A 26,912-nucleotide genomic window follows, 5' to 3' on the forward strand; every position below is an offset into this window, starting at 1 on the left:
CACGCCTGTCACGACACCACTGGAGGCGGGCTGCACAATGTTGGGGCGTGAGCGGAAGACGGCCTAACGGTGTGCGGGACCGTAGCCCAGCTTCATGGAGACGGTTGCGAATGGTCCTCGCCGATACCCCAGGAGCAACAGTGTCCCTAATTTGCTGGGCAGTGGCGGTGCGGTCCCCTACGGCACTGCGTAGGATCCTACGGTCTTGGCGTGCATCCGTGCGTTGCTGCGGTCCGGTCCCAGGTCGACAGGCACGTGCACCTTCCGCCGACCACTGGCGACAACATCGATGTACTGTGGAGACCTCACGCACCACGTGTTGAGCAATTCGGCGGTACGTCCACCCGGCCTCCCGCATGCCCACTATATGCCCTCGCTCAAAGTCCGTCAACTGCACATACGGTTCACGTCCACGCTGTCGCGGCATGCTACCAGTGTTAAAGACTGCGATGGAACTCCGTATGCCACAGCAAACTGGCTGACACTGACGGCGGAGGTGCACAAATGCTGCACAGCTAGCGCCATTCGACGGCCAACACCACGGTTCCTGATGTGTCCGCTGTGCCGTGCGTGTGATCATTCCTTGTACAGCCCTCTCGCAGTGTCCGGAGCAAGTATGGTGGGTCTGACACACCGGTGTTAATGTGTTCTTTTTTCCATTTCCAGGAGTGTATATATGTGTAGCTTACGAACTGTAACAGTTCTAACTCGAACCTTAAAAACTATCATATCCATAGTCACATGGCAGTCAGCATGAATAATATATAGGGTCAGTCAGTAATTAAAGAGACCAATTGGTCTGGAGAAATAGCTGTTTATTTTTACAAAGCAATACTTTTTCTACATTTCAACATAATCCCCTTGAAAATTTGTGCACTTGTTCCAATGGGCTACAACGTTTTTTATTCTGGATGCAAAGAATGTTTTATCTTGATGTTTGAACCGATTTCCCACAAACTTTTTCACGTCCTCATTGTCCTGGAACCTCTTCCCACTTAATGCCTCATTCAGTGCACCAAACAAATGGAAAGCACTAGGTGCTAAATCAGGACTGTAAGGGGGATGATGCAATACTTCCCAGACCATTCTGTCAATGGTTTCATGGGTTAGTTGAGCAATATGAGGATGTGCATTGTCTTGCTGGAGAATCACACCTCTCCTCTGAGATCCACGATCTCTCTCCCTCATGGCTGGCTTCACTTAGTTTAAAAGCAAGTCTAAGTAGTATTGCCTGTTCATTGTATGCTGCTCTTTGAGATAATCACAAAAAACTGGACTTTCAGCATCTAAAACACCATCAACATGACTTTCCTTGCTGATTCTTGGGTTTTGAATTTTTTCTTGACAGGTGAGTTGGTGTGCTTCCACGCCATACTTTGTCTTTTTGATTCTGGCTCATAATAGTAAACCCAAGTTTCATCAAAAGTTAAAATTTTGTTGAGGAAGCATTCGCCTTCCCTTTCATAACATTTCTTTAGCTCTGTGCATACTCTCAACCTTGTTTCCTTGTGTAGCCGCGTCAACTCCTTTGGGACCCATCTTGCACATGTTTTGTGGTACTTCAGCTTGTTACAGGTAAAGTTACGAACTGTAACAGTTCTAACTTGAACCTTAAAAACTATCATATCCATAGTCACATGGCAGTCAGCATGAATAATCTCATCAATTCGACTTTCAAGTTACGAAGTTAAACTGCAACTGGTTGGCCAGAACAGTGTTTGTATCAGCTGATCAGGGCTCATCTCAGTCATGCCAACTTAAAGCCATAAAAGTACCAAACTTGCCCTACTAAAAGTTTTTTTTCTCAGACCAAATTGCCTCTTTAATTATTGAATGACCCTCATACAATGTCTGCTATAACTTAGGTATAGTAAAATATTTATTATGAAACAGCTTCACATTTTGTAACAGACATCTTCTATGCACAGTGTACGATGGTCTTTTTAAGTATGCTTACAGTATGAACTTACTTTTTGGGGAAACTCCAGCAGCAATAAAACAAAAAGAATATTTGTATTTAAAGAAGGGGCCATTAGGACCACCCTGAATAGAAACAGACTCATGCAAAAGTGCCTTCCATAATCAAAAATATTGATATTTCCATCCATGTACAAATACATAACAAGAATTTCATCAGTCAAATGCAATAATTTACTAGAAAAAATGCAGTTGTTCATTCAAATGACACAAGACATGAAGGCCATTTGAGAAGTATGCCACACAGACTGAGAGCTGTTGAAAAAGGTCCTCAATATTCAGGCATGTGACTAGTAAAGTATGTTTCTAAAAGTCTACAAGACAGTAAGAGTCAAATGCCATTTCAGGAACTTCTTAAGAACTATTTAATGGAAAGCAAATTTTATGATGTGAGGTTTATGTAAATAATTAGGAATGTTTGTATTGCCTGTAAGTGTGTAATGTAATCACCTGAATTTATTTTGTATGTTGTACATTTTTGTATGTCTGTTCTGTTTCCATCAGAGTTAAAGAACATGTAAAAAAACTTTAAGACATAAATATAAATCAAGAGAAAAATGTAATATTACTATTACATTTACCAATTCATTCTTTATATTCTAATATGTAGGCTAAATATTTCAAGACTTTAGATCACTTGAATTGTCCTGTGTTATAAGTACACACTCTGTACATAATTTTATCAAATGGGACAAAATAAAGATCAATCAATCAGCGCTGCTTTCAAGTTTTTGTCACACTAGTGTGTGTTAAGGGTGTGAAGTCAGTGTGGGGTGGCACAGCAAACATGCTTGGTCACTCCTTGAAACACAGATTATTTTTGAGTTTTGTTGTCACAGTCAATAATATTGGTAAGAGAATGTTGTATCAGTCTGATTTTTGGTTATTCTGTCAATCAGACACATAAAATTACAGTTTAAAACACACTTTTTCCACAATGAAATCAAGATATTTTCTGTCCACATTGGACATTAAATGTTGTTCCTGATGAGCAATCTTTATTTGAACTGACATCACTTACACACTACAAGAACAAAACTGAAATTATTTTGAGAAATAGCAAAGAAAAAGTATGTGATATCCCTTAAGAGAAGCAGATGATATATTTTGTGTGTGAACTAATAATCCTGATAAATTTTCATAGAAAATTTATTATATAACTACTGTAGATGTTAGAGAGTGTTCAATCTTTCAGCCAACAACAAAGTGTACCTGTAACTGGAAACATAGATAAAGTCCAAAGGACAAGTACTTGTGGCTTTCAAATGGGACTATCTCTTCTTCTGGACAACCAGCCACATGAATACCATTCAACAGTTCTTGCTTCAAAAGGAGTAAAGGTAATGGTACAAATATTTTGTGCACTACAAAACTGTGTTATTAATGTTGCAGCAGTTGACGGTGCAGAAGAAAATGTTAAGTCTCGATATAGTAATGATCAGTCCCCATTACTGTATCTTTCTTGTGTTTTTTTTATGCACCACATGCTGCTAACAAGTAGTACCATAAGTACCAATGTCTGTTTGTGGGCTTCGTATGGGGGGTGCCTACCTGTGAAGTCCTTGTGAGACCTTCAGCATACTGGGCAAGGAACTTCTCATCTCTGTAGATATACCAGCTTCAGGTGGCCAGGCTTAACAGAAATATTTTTTGGTGCAGAAGGGTGTAATGAATCTCATCTCTTCAAAATTTTTGTACCTCAATTGAAATGGTCAATTCCTTATAAATTTCTCCCTGACTTGAGTTAATTTTTATACTTAATCCATATCTAAAGATAATTTTGCATATATTTGTCCACCAAAACACAATTTTTCTGGTAAAATAATTTTATTTTTGATATAAATGCATTTAGCAACATTGATCTCGAACCAAGAAAATTAGTAATCACAGTTGTTAGCTTAAATGAGTCGAAAACCATTTTACAGTGAAACTAACAAAAGTTTCTATTTTCATTTTCAATATTTCTAATTTTATTACCAATAATTCAGTCAATAATTATATGAAGACAAGAAACTGATAGTTTTTATATTGTCAAAATCTGCAGCTTTCATTATTTATTATTAGCGGCATAAATATTTATGTAAATAATTATTTCCAGAAAACATTATGTAAATTACACCTGAAAAGTAATTTCAATTAAGACAGTCATAATAAAATTCATTTGAATTACTTTCTGTTCTGGAAGGATCTGGAAGGTAGGTTTGTAGTACTTACAGCAATTTTAGGCACCAGATGCACCATATTAGTTTTAGTTATTGTCGAGATTGGTACTCTAACTATGAAGTGCTTTGTGTTTTGTTGAAATGTTGCACAATGTGTTTACTTGACAAATGGTATTGTAGAAAGTGTCAAGAATTCATGAATAAATATTGAAGATGTAAAAAGCAACAATGTTCCAGAAACTTTTATTGAAACAAAAAAACGTTGGATATTTAATTGGAAAGGTTAAAAAGGAACTGACACCCTAGACAGTGAGACAGCCATTACAAGATAAGGAAAATTTATCTGCTAATACAATTTTTCTGCCCTTATGAAATTATATAAATGTTGGCAACACTAGAATAGTTAGTTCAACATAGGCTATTTACTTTCCGTATATCTACAAACATTTTGATAGTAAGGGATATGTAACATTATAAGCAATGACAGTGGCCAAAATGCAGGTATTGTTGATCGTTAGTGGGCTTGATATGGACGGAGGTATAAATGAAGCCATCAGAGGAGTGGAGGTTGATGTTCAGGGAGGTTGCATGTTGGGTTGAGGTGGACAGCCTGAAAATGATGGAGAACAACTTGTTGAGATTGTGGAGAAATGAGGATTGAGTATCTTGGACATAGGTCCAGATCATGAAGATATCATCAATAAATCTGAACAAGACAAGGGGTTTGTGGTCTTGGGAGTCTAGCTAGGTTCCCTATAGATGGCCCATAAACAGGTTAGCATAGGAGAAGGCCATCTGGGTGCCCATGGTTGTGACAAGAATTTGTTTTTATGTACTCCTCAAAGAAAGTAGTTGTGTGTAAGTATATAATTGGGTGCCCATAGTTGTGACAAGTATTTGTTTACATATGTTTTCCCTCAAAGGAGTAGTTGTGTGTAAGCATATAACTGGTAAGGTGTGTAAGGAAAGTGGTAGTGAGTTTTGAGTCAGCTGATGTTAGGTGTTCGAAAACAGCAAGGCAATGGGCAAGAGGGATGTTGGTGTATAAAGAAGTGGCATCAACAGTGATGAGTAGGGGTGCAGGTGGTAATGGGATGGGGCTGGGCCAGAGTCGGTGAGGGAAATGGTTTGCAATTTTGGTGTGGGGGCTAGGCTACAGGAAATTTCTTGGAGGTGTTGGCTAACAAGAGTGGAAATTCTTTCAGTGGGAGCACAGAAACCAGCTGCATTGGGTCGTCTGGAATTGTTGGGTTTATGCATTTTGGGAAGCATGTAGAAGGGGTGTATGGGAGGGTGTTGGGATGACGAGGTAGATGGGTCCAGGGGAGAGGTTCTGGGATAAGCCTAAGGATATGAACAGTGATTACAGGTTACGTTAGGCTCCTGGGATGGGATCACTATAGCAGAGATTTCTCGTGGAGGAGTCAAACTGTGATTTGTTGGTTGATTGGTTGGTTTGTGGTATAAAGGGATCAAAATACAAGGTCATCAGTCCCTTTGTCCTGCCACAAACAAGGCTCAAGATAAAACAGCACCAAAAGTATGTTTGGGAAAGTAGAAGGGCAAAAAGGAATGGGGGACCATGCCGAAAGAGAAAATGAAAGGAACAAACAAAAAACAGGGAAAACAGACACAACATGGAAAATTAGATGAAGGTATTAAAACCATAGAGCAGATGGTCTGGGCTGGCAGATTGCATGAATAAAAGAAGATGGGACAGCCACTCTGCAACAGATTAAAATGTCCAGCCCAAAAAAGACAAGGTGAGATGTACACAAGAAGGGAAGAGATGAACATCCAGATAAACAAATGCAAAGAAAGGGAGACAGAGAGTTAAAATGGAGAGAGTGTGGAGGGCTTGGAGAGAAGGCCAAACACCCATCTTTAGCTGGTATGGTAACCCCCCCCCCCCCCCCCCCCCCAGTCGTGAATAAAATGTAAAACTAAAACTGCTGTTGAGGCACTGTCACTCAACATTGAAGGTAGGGTGCTGGGAAAGTTAAAAGTCTGCCACAGAGTGGCTAAAATTGGGCACTCCAGCAAGATGTGGACAACAGTCATATGTGAGCCACAGCGACACTGAGATGAGTCCTTGCAACAGAGGAGGTAACCATGTGTTAGCCACATATGGACAATGTGGAGCCAGTAAAGGGCAACAGATTCCCTGCAAGAGGCCTGCATGGAAGACTTCCACACATTTGTAGTGTCATTAATGACATGCAGTTTGTTGTGCATACTGTTATGCCATTCTGTCTCCCAAAGCCATAAAACCTTGTGGCATAATATTGAATGTAGGTCAGGTACAGGAATACCAATCTCCAGAAGTGGTTTCTATGTAGCCTGTTTGACCACCGTGTCAGCAAGTTCATTGCCTGGGATACTGACGTGTCCTAGCGTCCATACAAACACCAGTGAATGACTGGACTGTTTCAGGGCAGAGATGGATTCTTGGATGGTTGTTACAAAAGGATGGTGATGTCAGTACTGTACCTTGGAGGTTGCTCAAGGAGTCAGTACAGAGAAGAAATGACTCACGAGGGCATAAGCAGATGTGCTCAAGAGCACAAGATATGGCCACCAGCTCTACAGTGAAAACACTGCAGCCAGCTGGTAAGGAGTGCTCTTCAATATATCCTCTGTGAACATAGGCAAAGCCAACGTGACCATCAGCCATTGAGCTGTCCATGTAAACCACTTCATAACCATGGCAAGAATTGAGAGGAGGTGACAGCGGAGAGCCATGGCGCGACAGCACCATCCTGCACCGCCTCTGACTCAGCACTTCCTGTGCTTGGGCCATGCAAAAGGTCCAAACGAAGCTGCGGCCTAGGTATACACCGTGGAGGTGTATGTGGATGGACCTGGGGGAAGGGGTGGGGGTGGTAAAGGAAAGTACTCAAGTTCACACAGGAGGGATGGGGTATGAAGGGCAATCGTAAGCCCTGACCTGGGCCACTGATGCAGGAGATGAACTGCTGTGGTTGAGGGAAGGAGACAGTAATTGGGATACTCAGGAGAACCACGAATGTGTGCAATGTAACTGGTGAGCATCTGTGCACACCTAACCTTCAATGGAGGGATTCCAGCCTCCACCAGGACACTGATCACCAGACTCGTCTTAAAAGTTCCCATCGCTAGTCGAATACTACAGTGATGCACTGGGTCAAATAAACACAATGCTGAGGCTGCCACGAACCATAAACCAGGCTCCCATAGTCAAGGCAGGATTGAACAAGGGTTCTGTAGAGCTGCAGCAGCATAGAGTGATCTGCACCACAGTTGGTGTTGTTCAGGTGGTGGACATTGAGTTGCTGCCAGCACTTCCACTTTAGCTGATGGAGTTGAGGAAGCCAAGACAATCAGGTGTCAAAAACCAGTGCAAAGAATCGATATGTCTCCACTACAGTGAGTGGATTGTCATTAAGGTAAAGTTCTGATTCTGGATGAATGGCACAATGCCAACAGCACTGTATAATACACGACTCCGTGGCTAAAAACTGGAAGCTGTAGCTAGAGCCCATGGCTAAGCCTTGTGGATGGCTCCCTGTAGGCATCACTCAGCAACACCAGTACAAAATGCCGAAGTCGTCTGCACACAGAGAAGGTAAGATGGATGGCCCTATACTTGCTGCTAGACTGTTAATGGTGAATAAAAATGGAGTACAGAGCCCTGCGGGACCCCACTCTCCTGGATATGGGGGGAACTATGGGAGACACCAACTTGGACACACAAAGTATGGAGCGACAGGAAATTTTGGATAAAAATCAGGAGTGGGCCTCGGAGACCCCACTCACATAATTTGGCAAGGATATGATGTCAGCAGGTCATCTCATAAGCTTTTCGTAAATCAAAAAAGATGGCAACCAGATGTTGGCTCTGGAAAAGGCTGTTCAGATGCCAGAGACGAGGGACACAAGATTATCAATGGCAGAGCAACCCGGACATAATGCCAGGGAGACCTGTTTGGGTCTGGTACCCAAAAACACTTCTGATCTTTGACCAGACTTGGGAAGGTGACGTATGGTACCCAATAATCGACACATACCTCTTCTAACACTCCTGTTTCCATCTTTGTATAAGCTGCTGAACGTGGACGCAAAACTGTTTAAAAGCTATTAGGTGCTCTAGGGAAGGGCGCTGCTTCTGATACCGTAGAGCCCACCAATGCTCTTTACTGGCCTCAACAATTTCCAGTGACCCCTGGGGGCACCTTAAAGAGCAATGGCTTGAATTTTCCGCCACAGAAATTATTGTTCCTTAACCATCACATTGATATTACTATGTGGGGGAGATTCAATGGTGATAGCAGAGGTGAAAGTTTCCCAGTCTGCCTTGTTTAAAGCCCACGTGGGTAGGCATCCACAGGCATGATGCCAGGGAAGTGAAGGAAGATGGGGAAGTTGTCACTACCACACAAGTCATCATGGGCTCTCCAGTGGACAGATGGGAGATGTCCTGTGCTGCAAAGTGATAAATCAAGGCTGAGTAAGTACCATGAGCCACACAGAAATGTGTGGCGGTACCAGTATTTAGGAGGCAGAGGTCGAGATGAGACAATAAATTTTCGACATCTCTACCTCAGCCAGTAAGCGTGGTGCCACACCACAAGAGATTATGGGCATTAAAATCTCCCAGAAGTAAGAAAGGTTTAGGGAGTTGATGAATTAGTACAGCCAATTCGTTCAGGGGTACTGCACCATCTGGAGGAAGATAGACGTTGCAGATGGTTATTTCTTGTGTCATCCTTATCCTGACAGCCACAGCTTCAAGAGGAGTTTGAAGGGTCACAGGGACACTATATACCGCGTTCAGGACACAGATGCAAACGCCACCTGGCACTCTATTATATTCACTATGGTTCTTGTAATAACCACTATAGCCACTAACGGCAGGGGTAAACATTGCCAGAAAGCAGGTTTCCTGTAGGGCAATGCAGAAAGCAGTTGTCAAGCATAACTGTTGTCATAGTCAGCCAGTTGGTGGAAAAAACCGCAGCAGTTCCACTGGGGGATGACGTTATTATGAGGCCAGGACGGCCTGAAATGCTCAAGGTGGCAGTTTACTTCTCAGAGTACCTGCTGCCACTGACTGAGTACCCATTTGATCAACATCAATTGTGACTGAGGGTCCAGTGAGATCTAGGTTCTCAGGGGACGCCAGAATATCCACCTCATCCTCAAATTCCGAGCTTGTAGGTAGCAGTGGTGTGGGTGCCACTGAAATGTTTGGGTTCTTGGGGGTCTTCTTTTTTTTGGGTTTCTCTTGGTGCTCCTTTGGTTTTTCTGGCTGGGAGGGCTTCACTGATTCAGTTTCAGGGACTGAGGAGGACTGTGAAGCACTATGAACAGGTACCTATGGTTGCTTCAGCCACTGGCGGGTGTCTGCTTTGCCACTAGTAGGAACCTAGGAAGGGAGTGACCCAAGGACCCAAGCGACCCCTTCCTAACAAGAGGAGCTGAAGAAGACTTATGCTTCTCCAGCTTAGAAGTAGGGACTGATGTCACCAATGGTTGTGGAGGGGGGGGGGGGGGAGTGTTGTTCCTGAGGCAGGTGGAGTCTTACGGTACTGAGAGCCAACTGTAAATGGCAGAACTGATGGACTAGAGCCATTCTAATAGCAGCAGTGTAAGAGGTTGTCATACACACAAGATGTAGGCATTCAAATTTCCTCTTAGCCTCAGTGTAGGTCAGTCAGTCCAGGGTCTTCTATTCCATTATTTTCCTTTCTTTCTGTAGAATCCTGCAGTCTGACGAGCAAGGGGAATGGTGCTCTCAGCAGTTGACACAGATGGGAAGCAGGCACATGAAGTACTAATGTGAAGGCTGTACACAACCTCGACAGATGACGCTGGAAGTACAGTGGGAAGACATATGCCCGAGCTTCCAGCACTTAAAGCACCACATTGGGGGAGGAGTATATGCTTTACATCACAGTGGTAGACCATCACCTTGACCTTCTTGAGTAATGAGTCACCCTCGAAGGTCAAGATGAAGGCACCTGTGGCAACCTGATTATCACTGAGACCCCAATGGATGCGCTAGACAAAATGAACACCCGGTCACTCTAAGTTAGTGTTCAGCTCGTCATCAGATTGTAAAAGAAGGTCCCTATGGAATATAATACCCTGGGCCATATTTAAGCTCTTAAGGGGCATGATGGAAACAGAAACATCCCTAGCTTGTCACAGGTGAGTAATGCCCATGACTGGGCAGAGGATGCTGTTTTTATCAAGACCAATCCAGATTGCATTTTGGACAATCCTTCCACCTCCCCAAACTTGCCCTCTAAATAATGCTCTACAAAAAACTGAGGCTTCATCAACACAAAGGATTCTCCCAACTCTCATTCATATGAGGTAGCAAGGAGAATAAGCTTTGCTGCCATCCGTAGCCTTGTATTCCTCCTATGGTGTGGGCAGGGAGGGAAATGATTTGGGGTCATACTGCCATGCTTTAAACTGAGACCTGGAACACTTAGAGACTTCTTGTGTTTGATCACCAGCAAGTGATGATGTAGTATGCTTCATAGTACATCATCCACCTTGATGCCACCCACTCTGACCAGGGGCCCTCCCCATGGGTGCCACCCAGCCGCAGCAAAGGCCACTTGGCAGAATGGCCATTGCTGGGAGTCCCAGTGCCCCAGGGGGATGGGCATTTACTCCCTGGCATACATGGGGAGTTAACGGCGCAGGCATCTGCAGAATGATCCCTGTGTAGTCAGGGGGCTACAACAAACATGGTACATGGCGGCTCCACCACAATGAACTGACTACTGTGCTGGATGTGAGGTGCAAAGAAGTCCATGATCATTGCCAGCACAGAAAAAGACACTGCACAGTGGATGGAGGAAAAGGTATCTGGGAAGGTGTCCTCACCCAAGAGCTGGAGAAACTGCAAATCCCCAACATTAAAGTGGGCTAAAGATCTCATTGCACAATGGACACGATGCATCATGTAAGGTGCCCTTCCCCAATTGGCTTGCTCTTTGGGGAAATTTGGAAAAATGAAGGTGAAACCCTACAGGGGACCATCAAATAAAGGCTGAAACATGTGAGACTCCTTTTAGTCACCTCTCACAACAGGCAAGAATACCTCATCAGGCCTATTCTTATCCCCGGACCCACGAGAGGGGGGGGGGGGGGGGGGGGGTTGATTTGTGATGATAGTGATGAAGTCTTTGTCTGCAGGGAGGATGATTAAATAAAGGGCTGTCTGATATTATGAATGGCTTTTTTCTTCTGTTGTGACGTTTTTGTTATTAAGAAGAGACCTGAGGAAGGATGATAAATTCAAGCTGGAGGTAAAAAATTTCTGGAATGTGGCCAGGGGATAGTTAGGTGGGAGGAGTGGAAGGTCACAACAGGATTCAATGTTGGGATTAGATTGCCTTTGGTTGTACAATGTTATCTGCTACTGCTGACTGCTTGCTGATGAGACAAACCTATGGTGAAGTATCTGGTACAACTACCAGCAGGCAGGCACACACCTAACTATTTAACACATTTAATGGCTCAACTTTTGAACTAGGGGCTGGTTGTGCCCTATTAAATTCAATAACAATAACCCAGTCAAACAAACAGTCAATGAGCAATTTAGAGCAAAAATATGGAACATCAAATAAACTTAGAATGGTCCATTTGAGTAGTCATGTATCCTCAAACAATTGTTGACTTAACTTTAGTTTCATTACAGTCAAGAAACATTTCCTTCAGTTGGTAATAGCTTAGCACACGTCTGGCATTGTGTGTTGAGCTGGTGTGTGTAAGGGGGGCGGGGGAGGGGGGAGGAGGGGCTCTAGCTTCTTAAAGGATGTTTCCAAAAGGTAGCACATTTTGATGACCCAGTAATTTTGTTATTCAAAGAATGGTTTCCCTTGGTCCTAAATTCATCTACATCTGTATCTACATGGATACTTCACAAATCACACTTAAATGTCTGGCAGAGGGTTCATTGAACTATCTTCACAATAATTCTCTATTGTTCCAATCTTGAACAGCATGTGGAAAACACAAACACCCATATCTTTCCATGTGAGCTGTGATTTCCCTTATTTTATTATAATGATTGTTTCTCCCTATGTAAGCCAGTGTCAACCAAATATTTTCAGATTTGGAGGAATAAGTTGGTAATGGGGATTTCATGAGAAGATTCCATCCTAACAAAAAATGCCTTTGTTTTAATGATGCCCACCCCAAATCCTGTACCATGTCAGTTGACACTCTCCCCCCTGTTTTGTGATAATACAAAATGTGCTGCTCTTCTTTGAACTTTCACAATGTACTCCATTAATCCTATCTGGTAAGGATCCCAGACTGCACAGCAGTACTCCAAAAGAGGACAGACAAGCATAGTGTAGGCAGACTTTAGTAGAGATTTTAAATTTTCTAAGTGTTCTGCCAGTAAAGCACAGTCTTTGGTTTGCCTTCTTCACGACATATTCTATGTGCTCTTTCCAATTTTAGTTGTTTGTAATTGTAATTTATATTTATTTACTTGAATTTACAGCCTTTACATTTGACTGATTTATGGATTCCTTTTAGCACTCACGTAGATGACCTCACATTTTTTGTTATTTACAATGTCTAGAAATTTATGTCTATAAGATGTCTCAGCTTTAGACAGTGATTTAATATTTATGTCCAGTTGACACTGGTTGTAATTTTACAAGAGCTTCATCACAGGTGTCTTATTGCTTTGCATAATTAGATATTCTGTGATCAGACTGAAGTTCTCTTTATTGTTTTGCACTGCTAGCAGTTCAGTACATCAGCTAATCATTGATGTGTCATCACTCATCAGCATAGATCACAAACAAGTGTTGTGGTTATGTTATGCCATTAATATATACACAAAAATGATTTTTTCCCTGATTAATCCATTTGCTTTGTTCATTCGCACGTTGATTTCCATAAATCCATCATGAAGGAGAGTAAACTTCATGGATGTGGATTGAATCAAGTTACACATTAACAGGCAGAAGCAGCTTCTGGTATCTACCTCTTTAATCTACACTAACAAAAAATTTTGACTGGTGCTAACCTACTCAAATTGTTCTCAGAAGAACACTATAACTGATGTACATGATTAAGAATCAGTTTCTCCTCTAGCACTGTAGAACAATGTTTAGGGATTTATGTAGGTTCTGTCCATATGAATTACTAGCATCAGTGTTGTTAGTAACTTATAAATGCATTCCATGTGGCTTTAATGCATTGTACAAAATAAATACTCCCCGCTCATGTCTATGCACTATGTCATCAGTGATTCATAAAGCAAACTGCAGAAATCCAGTATAACTTTATGAAACACCCTGTAGTTGCTTCTTGTCACGTAGAGGGTAGGCAGAGTGGGGAATCACCAGCCTGGCCTTCACTTGCAGACCAATGTAGGAGAGAAGTGCACAAACACAATCCGGGGACCTGCCTTCCCTCACACTTCTACCACACATCTCTCTCCTCCATCCTGTTACAGTCACAGAACACAATTTATCCCTTAATATGGTTCTACTGCTCTTAGATGCAGTACACACATTGTTTTTAACCTACTTCATTTAAAAATAAATTTTAATTTTATCCTATTTACAGGAGTATTTGTAATAATCTGTGATTTTTCCATCCCTTGAGCAGGGAAGCTGTTAGTCCCAGGTTTAAAAAATGAATTGGACCTTTTCTGCAGGAAATTTAATGTAGTTTAATTTTGTACTGGAAACATTTTTGCTAGGAACCATTGTTTTTGAATTATTTGAGAAAAACATAAAAAAGATATCTTTAAATCCACCTGCCCCACAATGCTTTCACCTCACTGATAAGATTTTTAATATGTTGTTCATGACATTCCCTTCCAGCATCGTGGAAAAAATTGTGACAACATGTCTTGACTGACTGGACTAATCAGGACACAGTAAAGTAAAACAAGGATAACGGGATAGAATAGTTACCTCAACGTCAGATGATGTTAAGGTAATTGCATTAGGAAATGAGTCACTAAAAGCAACAGATGTGAATTTCTATTTGGGTATCAAAATAACTAAAGATGGCAGATAATATAAAATGCAGATTGGCAAGCAATAGAAAGAAAATGTATTCTGTTAACAATGGATGGAAATTGAAGTGCTAGGAAGGGTTTTCTATGTGTATTTGTCTGGAGTGTAATCACGTATGGAAGTGAATCACGGACAGTAAATGATTCAGAGAAGATGCGAATACATACTTTTGAAGTAAGTGTTACAGAAGGATCATGATGATTAGATAGACATATTGGGTAAGTAATGAAGAGATGGTGACTCAAATTATGCAGAAAAGAAATTTATGGTGGAATTGACTAGAAGTCGGTATTCATTAACTAAGACACATCTTGAGCCATTGGGGAATCACCAGTTTGCTAAGGGAGGGAGAGGGAGATGTAACTGGTAAAAATTGTAGAAGAGGACCAAGGTGTGACTAAATAAGCAGATTTAAATGGACATAGGTTGCAGTAGTTATGCAGAGGTGACATGGACTAGACTAATGCAGATAGCTGTATTTAATCACATTTTGATCGTGACATTTCATGTGAATGTGTGATGTACCTGCCTGCTTACTAACACCTGTAAATCTTTGGCTCCTTGTAACTGATGTTGCACCAGTGAATAGCTGGAAGAAATGCAATATTAACTCCACTGCACGTCAACTCTGGTCCTAGTTCACTCTTCTTTATTTACCAGGCACCTGCTGAATTTGGTAGCAATAGGCACATCTCCTACTAATTAAGGATAGCTAAAGGAGATCAAACAATGAGTCGGGAAATGTTATAGAAATGAATTTACTGTTTGAACATTCATTATCTGGCACAAAGGTAACTGAAGATTGAGCTTATGCCACTAAAGTTAGGAAAATGAGTATCCTTATGCCTTCTTCAAGAGTTTTCTCTCATTAAGATACTGACTGTAGTTTAGTTGATAATTCTACCAGGAAAATACACAGACAATTCCAGCCTTGTCTAGAATACACCCACTTATATACACAATTCAGGGCCATTGCTCTTAAACACATGGCCATTAAGCAATTGTGGAAAGCATGGCCTATATAAAAATCTGAGCACAATAGCAGTTTCTCACCAGTTACTAGTGAAGTCAGCATCTGCAACAGGCTACCAGGCTACAGATATATTTAGTTCTCACCCTGTCTGAATACTGAGGCCTGCGGCAATGACAGTGGAGGAAGGAGTCACGATGCGAGTTTCATTTTCTCTCTGAGATGTGTGTGCGTACAGAGAAGTTGGTTACATAGTCTTCCTGGCCTTTTTTGTGCTTACACTCCTTTCTCCTCTGTAATTTTTAAAGTTCAATAGTGTTTGAAATGTGCCCCTATAATGGTGGGCTAATAACCAGGTAGCTGTGTGATGCATTCTGCAGAGCGAAGAATGGAGCACACTTTGTGGTGTTGCCTGTGTGCTCTCTGGCTGTCCCACTCCTCATGCTCTAGCTGTTACCTACAGTGGTATCTGGCATTGCTGGGGTGAATACCAAATCATGCCACTGTTTGTATTTCTGACTCTCCCTAAAAAAACTTTCTTGGAAAGCAACACTCTCATCTTTTAATGCAATACTTGTCATGTTTGCTTTATGTCAGCCATAATGAACACTAGGTGGCTAACCACCCTCACCACACCTAAACTAACATGAATATTAACACTAAATGTCCTACACACACTCCAAATCACATGCTATGTATTATCAGGACAAGCACCAATCATTCTAACAACACAAGAAACTGTGTGTTTAGCACTAATATTCTTTGTTTCTGATTATTTTTACATGCCACCACATTCACACCTACAGCCCGCTGCCAAACATTGAAGCAGTTATATTCAGTGGATCCCACAGAGAATGGTCCCTGGGATGTGGACTAAAAGTCCACGATGTACATTTAATTTAATGGAAATATAGTGAAATTGCTTTATATTACTCTTTTAAAGAGCTAATTCTAACTGTAAAATAAGCTAAAACACTGAATTCAAGAGTTTCTCTGACGGTGCTCTTCAATGGAGTAAAACAGAGCCAGCCAAGATTTCGGTTTGTGGGCTGTGCCCAGATGCAAGTGTCAAACCTCTCAGCCTTGCTTCACATGTTCCCCACTGCCAAGTCACACTGTCTGAGCATAAGGAGGGGGAAGAGAGGAAAACTATGAATGTCCCACATTTAAATGGCAGTACAGTCGCATTACATACTACTTGGTTTTATATTTCATATTTCTCAACAACATACATCACACACAAATGAAATTTTCAATATTATTTAATTATTTTTGGTGCACTGAAGACATAATATAATTTTTATCTGGTACAAATGGTTGGCATTAGAACAGATGCACCCAACTTCACACGGTTTCACACTCAAGTTGTCATATAATCATGACTTATTTAGTTTCATAATAAAAATAAAAAAAAAGTCTTTCACACAAATATGTTGACTGAAAAATTGAAGCAATTTTGCAGTCTCATTATGGAGACTTAGAAACTCTGCCTGAGAAAAGCAATGTAGATGTTCTGGACAGTATTAATATACAAAGATTTCTCATCAGAACTGGAATTTTTTGCAGGACAATCAGTTACTTTTGCACATGCAAAGTGGCCCTTTCAACTGAAACAGCAAATGGTCTTGAAAACAACTCAGAAACACATGTAAGACTGACAGTGTCCTCAAATCTTTATAAAACTATCTTTGTAATTCCTTCAAGGCCACAATAGATTCTTCAAACATTGTGTTTTCTTTAACGCTGGTGAGTTTATGGAGCTGGGCTGTCTCTGTCAAAATGTGTCTCTTCTCCAAAATGATTTTCTTTTTAAATGCATCCTCATCAAATCAGAAAGAAGTTACTATGGAATGTCTTACTGTGGACAGTGTGCTGTCAAGTCCACTTAAAATTCAAAGTCTACACTCAATTCCAGATAGTCTAATTTTTGTTCTTGCACTTCTTTGTCCATAAATTCAACAATAGTGACTTTTAAATAAATAAAAAATTGCCCCAGGCCGGCCCCGTAACTTAACCAACATACACTATGTGATCAAAAGTATCGGTACACCTGACTGAAAATGGCACCCTCCATCGATAATGCTGGAATTCAATATGGTGTTGGCCCACCCATAACCTTGATGACAGCTTCCACTCTATTAGGCATACGTTCAGTCAGGTGCTGGAAAGTTTCTTGGGTAATGGCAGCCCATTCCTCACACAGTGCTGCACTGAGGAGAGGTATTGATGTTGGTCAGTGACGCCTGACACAAAGTCAGCTTTCCATAACATCCCAAAGGTGTTCTATAAGATGCAGGTCAGGACTCTGTTCAGGCCAGTCCATTATAGGGACGATATTGTCGTGTGACCACTCCACCACAGGCTGTGCATTATGAACTGGTGCTCGATCATGTTGAAACATGCAGTTGCCATCCCCAAATTGCTCTTCAACAGTGTGAGGCAAGAAGGTGTTTAAAACATAAATGTAGGCCTGTGCTGTGATAGTGCTACACAAAACAACAAGAGGCACAACCCCCTTCATGAAAAAATGACCACACCATAACACCACCACCTCTGCATTTTACATTTTACTGTTGGAAACACACATGCTGGCAGATGATGTTCATAGGGCATTCAGTGTACCCACACCCTGCCATTGGATCAGCACATTGTGTTCTATGATTCGTCACTCCACACAACATTTTTACACTGTTCAATCGTCCAATGTTTAAGCTCCTTACACCAAGTGAGGCATTGTTTGGCATTTACTGGTGTGATGTGTGGCTTACGGACAGCCACTCGACCATGAAATTAAAGTTTTCTCACCTCCCGCCTAACTGTCATGGCAGTTGCAGTTGATCCTGATGCAGTTTGGAATTCCTGTGTGACGGTCTCAATAACGTCTCCCTATTACACATTATGACTCTCCTCAACTGTCAGCAGTCTCTGTAAGTCAGTAGACGAGATCAGTCTGTACACTTTTGTGCTGTATGTGTCCTCCACATTTCCACTTGTTTTTGGGGTGTCCAGATATTTTTGATCACATACTGTACTTTGCAGTAATAGATGAAGTATCCATACTTTTCATTCAGTTCCATTGGAAAGTGTTGCAACTGCTTGTGGAACAATCCACGTGACTTCAGAAGCTTTACTATTTGTACCACCAATTTCTTCACATGCTCTGGGCCTGCAAACTTAGCACAAAGTGCTTTTTGATGGCCAGAACAATGAATCACGTCTGTCAATCATTGTAGTTTTTTGCTGTTTCATTGTCAATCAAGTGTTTAAATTCTTTCTCCATTGTATTGCAATGTCATTTCACAGCAAATATGTAGCACCTTTCACTTATGCAAACTGAGAATTCTCATCCCTCTCTTCTGTCATTTCCATTCATTTTAAAGAATTGCAAAGATAAATTGCTAGATTGCCTCTTTTTTTGCAAACAACCATAGTACCTCTGAATGTCTTTCACACTATGGACAAATAGCAAAAGGTTAAACAAGGCTGACAGTATGATTGTGCCACACAAAATGTCACACTACAATGCTAAATGAAATGTTGCACTGTTCCATGGACTTTTGAGAAGGACCAAGCAAAGCCAAGTCACAGGCCAGGCCTCGGCTTGCCCGCAGCCCACATATGCTGCATATGTGAAGTTCAGCACACCATGGCCAGCCCTGGAGTAGAAAGAATTGCCCTTCAGAAAATTCCTTAAGTCAATCTCAAACTCCACTATGTTACCTACATAAAATTTAATAGGTTGTTCAAGATGCTGTGGTTATCTTACCCCAACAGTGTATTTTTTTTCCAGATAGTAAGGCACATACATACCAAGACTGGTTGAGATTTCCCCAGTTTCAGAGTTACACTTACATGCCAGAGAGCGAGTTAGAGATATCTTACCCTATTAGTAACTGTCTCCTGGTACTAAGTCATTTGTGTACCAAGTTTGACTGTCCAGAATTCCAGAGCTAGGACACACACACACACACACACACACACACACACACACACACACAATATTTGATCTGTATTGATGGAAACCACAAATTTTTTATAATTTTGTTTTCCAAAATTTAATATACACTCCTGGAAATGGAAAAAAGAACACATTGACACCGGTGTGTCAGACCCACCATACTTGCTCCGGACACTGCGAGAGGGCTGTACAAGCAATGATCACACGCACGGCACAGCGGACACACCATGAACCGCAGTGTTGGCCGTCGAATGGCGCTAGCTGCGCAGCATTTGTGCACCGCCGCCGTCAGTGTCAGCCAGTTTGCCGTGGCATACGGAGCTCCATCGCAGTCTTTAACACTGGTAGCACGCTGCGACAGCGTGGAAGTGAACCGTATGTGCAGTTGACGGACTTTGAGCGAGGGTGCATAGTGGACATGCGGGAGGCCGGGTGGACGTACCGCCGAATTGCTCAACACGTGGGGCTTGAGGTCTCCACAGTACATCGATGTTGTCGCCAGTGGTCGGCGGAAGGTGCACGTGCCCATCGACCTGGGACCGGATCGCAGCGATGCACGGATGCACGCCAAGACCATAGGATCCTCCGCAGTGCCGTAGGGGACCGCACCGCCACTTCCCAGCAAATTAGGGACACTGTTGCTCCTGGGGTATCGGCGAGGACCATTCGCAACCTTCTCCATGAAGCTGGGCTACGGTCCCGCACACCGTTAGGCCGTCTTCCGCTCACGCCCCAACATCGTGCAGCCCGCCTCCAGTGGTGTCGCGACAGGCGTGAATGGAGGGACGAATGGAGACGTGTCGTCTTCAGTGATGAGAGTCGCTTCTGCCTTGGTGCCAATGATGGTTGTATGTGTGTTTGGCGCCGTGCAGGTGAGCGCCACAATCAGGACTGCATATGACCGAGGCACACAGGGCCAACACCCGGCATCATGGTGTGGGGAGCGATCTCCTACACTGGCCGTACACCTCTGGTGATCGTCGAGGGGACACTGAATAGTGCACGGTACATCCAAACCGTCATCTAACCCATCGTTCTACCATTCCTAGACCGGCAAGGGAACTTGCTGTTCCAACAGGACAATGCATGTCCGCATGTATCCCGTGCCACCCAACATGCTCTAGAAGGTGTAAGTCAACTACCCTGGCCAGCAAGATCTCCGGATCTGTCCCCCATTGAGCATGTTTGGGACTGGATGAAGCGTCGTCTCACGCGGTCTGCACGTCCAGCATGAACGCTCGTCCAACTGAGGCGCCAGGTGGAAATGGCATGGCAAGCCATTCCACAGGACTACATCCAGCATCTCTAGGATCGTCTCCATGGGAGAATAGCAGCCTGCATTGCTGCGAAAGGTGGATATACACTGTACTAGTGCCGACATTTTGCATGGTCTGTTGCCTGTGTCTATGTGCCTGTTGTTCTGTCAGTGTGATCATGTGATGTATCTGACCCCAGGAATGTGTCAATAAAGTTTCCCCTTCCTGGGACAATGAATTCACGGTGTTCTTATTTCAATTTCCAGGAGTGTAGATATCTGTCTTAGCATCTCTTGTAATAATCTGTTGTCTTTTTTGCAAGATTTTCATCCACAATCCTGCTGCATATCCCAGTGGAGCAGCTGCTGAAGTTGTAATATCAGTTGGAATGCAAGTATTTGCTGGTATTTCAGCAATTCAGACATATGCTACTGATTCCGTGAGAGACATGCCAAGCAAAGTTCGCAGCTGTCAATTTGAAGATGAAGGATTTTCAAAGGTGATGAAAATGTACACCTACCACAATTGTTACACAGAATGCCAAAAGAATAAGTCAGTTGCATTGTGTGGATGCCATTCATATCATTATCCAACTACAGGTAAGACATATTAAATATGTCCTTCAGATGCACATTGCTATCTTTTTCACTTTAATTTAGTATTTTTATAAATAAATATGTGTTATGATTAAGTATGATTATGAAGGAAAGGTTGGATATTCATGAATGAATCTGTTTCTTTCCAAAATTTTTGACTATGCTGAAAGTATTTGATCACAAGTCCTGTAGTGGACTGGTGGGGCCTCACATTGGACACCAAAATGTAGTGGGTCAGAATGCAATGACTGACACAGAGAGCTGAAAGAGATGATGTTCTGATGTTCAGGATGGCAATGGGACTCCCACCTCAGAATTGTGGTTCGATGTGTTATTAAGGGCTATGGGATTCCTTTGGTGGCGAAGATGGCTGCGGCGAGATAGGCAGAGTGTGTGTGTGTGTGTGTGTAAACTCTTTATCACTACAACAAGCTACAGCAGTTACAGGTGTTGCCCTAATCTTTTAGTGTGGCCTGATCTTAACTCATAGCACCCATGTTCCATGGGCAGTCATGCAGCCCATGATGGCGAAAAGCAGTGTGTCAAATATGCATAGTCAGCATATCTGAGCAGTGCTGTTTCAGATGCAGAGGCCTTATGTTGTTGTTATGCTGCTATGTTCCACCCATTTAAAATTAGTGTTGGATGCTTGCAGGCACTCTGCAGCCCTTCAACTAGGAGGACATAGGTCTTATCCTGACCCCACCCAGCAGCAGCAGCCAGTAGGAAGAACATTGGGGGTCTTCTGGCAGTAGTCAGCACACAGTGGATGCCAATTCAAAATCCGGCTGTTTTGACATACCGGCCTGAAGAGGTGGGCAAGTCTTGTTATAGTTAAAGTCTTCTACATGGTTCACCAAATGTCACTCAAATGTCAGTTATTGCCACAGTGCCTGGACCATTATGAAACTTGCCACACATTCATGTTATATGTAGTGATTTGGTAAATATGCTATGTTGTCAGCTGTGTGCATTTGGGACAACTGGAACACTGTGTCCTGAATTTCCCAGATATCATGGTGGGGCCACACCACAACTCCCTTCCTTGGAGAAATTCAGTCCTCAAATTTAGCTTGGTGCTGCTACGATGAAGTATAGGTAGAACCATACTCAGACACTATTTGGAACATCAAGTCTCTATTGTTTGTATTTTCTAGTCACTGGCTGCTCCTGAAAACTAAGCATGAATCCTGAGAATAGACACTATGATAACTGATATACACTAACTACACTTTAACTTCAATGGTTACTTTTGTCTACAGTATTTACGTTTAGTTCACCTTTCATAGTCCACTCACTGCTTAATGAAACATATTCTGTGCTTCCCCATGGAGTCTCTAGGTGAAGCTAGTCCATAAAAAATTTCATTTGTCCATTCAGAACAGTGTTAAGAACTCATAAGGAGAAGAGATTTTGTGATTCCAAGAGACATCCTACGATATTATGAAACAATATACATTTTCTTTCTCAGGTGCTATCCTCCTTGACTCTCGTTGTTGTTGTGGTTTGATGCAGTCTCCATGCTACTCTATCCTGTGCAAGCTTCTTCATCTCCCAGTACCTACTGCAGCGATATCCTTCTGAATCTGCTTATTGTATTCATCTCTTGGTCTCCCTCTATGATTTTTACCCTCCATGCTGCCCTCCAATACTAAATTGGTGATCTCTCAATGTCTCAGAACATGTCCTACCAACCGATCCCTTCTTCTAGCCAAGTTGTGCCATAAGCTCCTCTTCTCCCCAATTCTATTCAATACCTCCTCATTAGTTATGTGATCTACACATCTAATCTTCAGCATTCTTCTGTAGCACCACATTTTGAAAGCTTCTATTATCTTCTTGTCTAAACTATTTATCGTTCACGTTTCACTTCTGTACATGGCTACACTCCATACAAATACTTTCAGAACTGACTTCCTGACATTTAAATCTATACTTGATGTTAACAAATTTTTCTTCTTCAGATATGCTTTTCTTGCCATTGCCAGTCTACATTTTATATCCTCTCTACTTCGACCATCATCAGTTATTTTGCTCCCCAAATAGCAGAACTCCTTCACTACTTTAAGTGTCTCATTTCCTAATCTAATTCCCTCAGCATCACCCGACGTAATTCAACTACATTCCATTATCCTCATTTTGCTTTTGTTGATGTTCATCTTATACCCTCCTTTCAAGACACTGTCCATTCCGTTCAACTGCTCTTCCAAGTCCTTTGCTGTCTCTGACAGAATTACAATATCACCGGTGAACCTCAAAGTTTTTATTTCTTCTCCATGGATTTTAATACCTATTCTGAACTTTTCTTTTGTTTCCTTTATTGCTTGCTCATTATACAGATTGAATAACATCAGGGATAGGCTACAACCCTGTCTCACTCCCTTCCCAACCACTGCTTCCCTTTCATACCCCTTGACACTTATAACTGTCATCTGCTTTCTGTACAGATTGTAAATAGCCTTTCACTCTCTGTATTTTACCCCTGCCACCTTCAGAATTTGTTCAAGTCAATTGGTAATGAGGTTCAACCCCAAATCTGTCAAGGCCAGTCACATGGAAGAACACTTGCACAGGCTGCATTTTAGTCCTTTTGCTATTTTATGAATCATAAATCCAAAAGCATGGAAAAGTCTGTCCCCACCACTTGGTTGTGAGTGAGTGAAATTGGAAACCTTCCTGGCAAGGGCACATTATGACATACATACGGCCAAAGTTTTGTTCTGGCTGCCTGCAATGTAAGTAGATTTTTTTAACAGGACACAGATGTATTGACAGCGTAAACACCTGCCTGTAAACACCTCTGAGTATGTTTGGTGGGTTGAATCCTGACAAATCTACACTTCTCTCACTTCCATAGATTGGGACGTTTCTGTGTCAGAATTATTACAACACCTCCTGTGAGTGTCCCTCTTCCCCGTACTTGTGGCATGTCAGGCACTGCATGGATGATGAAAGAAGCAACATTTAGAGTTGGGCAGCAGTGCTGCCTCTGACATGGCCCATCGCCTAGGTGTGGTTGTTTGTGAGGTCATACAGGCAATCGTTTCTCGCTTCTAAGTCAGAACTAAAATGCATTATGATTTCCCTGATCAAAACATTTGGCATTTCAGTTACAGTTTAATCCATGTAGGTCAATAGCTAAGTCTAAATACAATTGATTAGGGCCCTTTTCCATTGCCTTAATTCTGTTCTGTCTGTAATAATATGTTACTTCACTGAAAGACATTCTTGCAATACAGAAAATATTCTAGACAATTCAAGTTTTGTTGGGTTCATTAATAGTTAATTTTTTGTATTGGATGATACACTTTCCTGAAAATAACATGGCCTTCTGTCTCTCCTTATCAAAAATATGACAAGCTGAAAGCAGTAAGTGTCCTACTCCTCACATTGTTCATTAAATACTGGAAAAGCTATAAAAACAGGCAGCCCAGGACATGCACCTACTACATTTGCTCATGCTTGCAGTGCCTGTAATAAATACATCATTAGCTCTTGACAACTGCACGTTTTGTGTTAGTAGTTGTAGGTACAAATATGTTATGAAGGTTCCATTTGGGTCCATCATGCATCCCAAGTCATCTCCAATTTGTAGCGGTTCCACCAGCTTTTATTTCTTCATTTGTTGTCCATAGTGTTGACGTACTAGCTGACGTATAGGGTTGTAATTTGTACACTGACTACTGTAAATAATGTAGCCGACTGATGCACAATTACGTTTCACTGTCTTTTACTTTCACTTTTCACAACCCCCAAATACACATTTATATGGCCAGAGCACTATTGTTTAACTTTCCATAAGCCTCATTAATAGCTTGCAGTCGAACATCCACATGCTGCTACAATAGTTGTTCCCTGGTGAACATCTACAACCAGTAAAACCTAACCACAAAGTTCACAGTTGATGAAGAATAATGAAGTACATTTGGAGCAGACACTGTTACTGTTTTTACACATGGCCTAATTGTTTAACACATATTCCACAGTTAATTTGAAGCATTTTTGTTGTTCTAACCAGCACAGGTTACTTGTCTGAAACTCAGCGGTGCACTAACTGTCTCATGAGCAAAATTCGGGCTCTTATGTATCATCGCAATAATAGATACTGAAACTATATATTGTTTAAAGTTACATTTATAGAAATTACAATTAAAACTTAACTCATTAAATACATTAGAAAATTGGCTCTTTTTAACAATTTCTTCTACTATAAGGGTTAAGCTGAATTATTTGTTTAAATCATGAAATTAACAAATATAGTTACATAAACAATACTTCTGACAAAACTGTTAATTACTTCAAAATTAATTAAGGGCTGACTTTAATAACATGTTTTTGAATATAGCTAAACAAATACTTTAAGATTACTAGTATTTAGTCTTCCAAACATTTATATTTAGTACAGAATTTATATTTGTTTATACATCAACAATAGAATTTAAGTTATGAAACACTTACTGATTTCGCCCTATAACAAATGATACTAACAAGGAATAGTCAAAATAAATTAGAAAATCAGTTCCATACATAAAACTAAGCACAGAACTAAATCTGGTGTTATATTCTTTAAAACGAAGGGTCAATCTTTCTCTTTTATGAAAAAGTAGTTTATACTTATGTATGTGTGTTAATGGTAATTAGTTCATAGAGAAAAAACGAATTTAAGGAGGCAGATGGCAAAACAAGAGGGGAATTAAAAATATTCCACCTTGCTTCATCACAAATTTCATAAAAATGTAGTTACATGCAAAATTAGTGGGAAATTGCCCCAGTTTACTAACAACAGGAGACTTACGCTGAATGCTCCTAAGAAACCATGCAAACTGTTTGAAGTGCATATTACAAAAGCCAGTCCACACCATGCTAGAGCTCTGGCTAGAGTCCACAACATAAAACCATAGCTAAACTAATGACACACTTGATGCACACTCCACAGATCATATCACATTTGCTCAAGCAAGCCCTGAGCCAATTGTATTCTGCATTCTGCTTGCTAATGATAACAAGATCTAACCAAGTGGTGACACCATGGTGGTCTGGAGTAATCTGATGCCAATATAGTGGGGACAGGATGACTCAAGCATTCATCGACTAGTTCCAGCTCATGAAGGTGATGGACGATGGTTGCCAGGGTAGCAAGTTTGTAGAACCAGACGTTCTGTTGTCATGGGATCACAGAGGGCAGTGATAAATAAAACAATTTTATAGACCATAATTTGAAGGCATTGTCTTGGTGGGTTAGTGCCATGCAATTCTGACTGGCCCTGGACGGTAACACTTGCTTAGCTCAGCATGCAGGAGCAGGAGTGGCCTGTGCACACAGTTACAAGGATGTATAGGCACACTTTGGTGCAGGAGCCAAGTAGGCTCATCAGCAGGTGCATAGAGCTACACTAGGCTGGGCAGATAACAATGATGGTGTGGCAGCAAACTTCGAACTAAGACAGTTACACCATTTGGTGTAAATGCATTACCAACAAGCAGTGAGCCTAATGCAGAAAGTACCCAAGCACGGCTGCAAAACAAGGAATGGTGGTGTAGGATGCAGAACCAGCAGCCCACAGATGCAAACCTGTGTTAGCAGAGTGCTTAGACACGGGGTAGGGTAGGTGACAGCTCAGCAGCAAATCAGGTGCAGATGATGCCTGGTGCTGTAAACTATGGAGCCCAAGTAGGCCTCTTAAGCCATACAAAGGCATACAGCAGATGGCTCCCAGCTGGTAGGCACCATTTCAGCTCCACTCAGCATCAGGACTAGGCGCAGGCCACAGATCCACATCTAGCAGAGCCAGTGCCTAATAGAATTGATGCAGAATGATCCAGATCAGGCCAACAACTGGCGAGGCTGCAGATGATGAGAAACACTGCATGGGTGGAGTGGGAGTTATTTATGGCTGCTTGACCACCCTGTTATGACAAGAACTCATTTTTGACTGCGAAGACCACA

General features: G+C 41.8%; 1 protein-coding gene across 1 annotated transcript in view; it reads left to right on the top strand.

Moving 5' to 3' along the window:
- LOC126356137 (sodium channel protein Nach-like) overlaps window positions 1–26,912 on the top strand; it is a 136,398-nt gene that overhangs the window by 49,591 nt on the left and 59,895 nt on the right. Inside the window, exons 6-7 of the mRNA XM_050006846.1 lie at window positions 3,173–3,317; window positions 20,692–20,968. Of these exons, the coding sequence (XP_049862803.1) occupies window positions 3,173–3,317; window positions 20,692–20,968 (422 nt within the window). The remainder of the gene's footprint in view (window positions 1–3,172; window positions 3,318–20,691; window positions 20,969–26,912) is intronic.

This window comes from Schistocerca gregaria, chromosome 3 (assembly GCF_023897955.1).
Source record: "Schistocerca gregaria isolate iqSchGreg1 chromosome 3, iqSchGreg1.2, whole genome shotgun sequence".
NCBI lineage: Eukaryota > Metazoa > Arthropoda > Insecta > Orthoptera > Acrididae > Schistocerca > Schistocerca gregaria.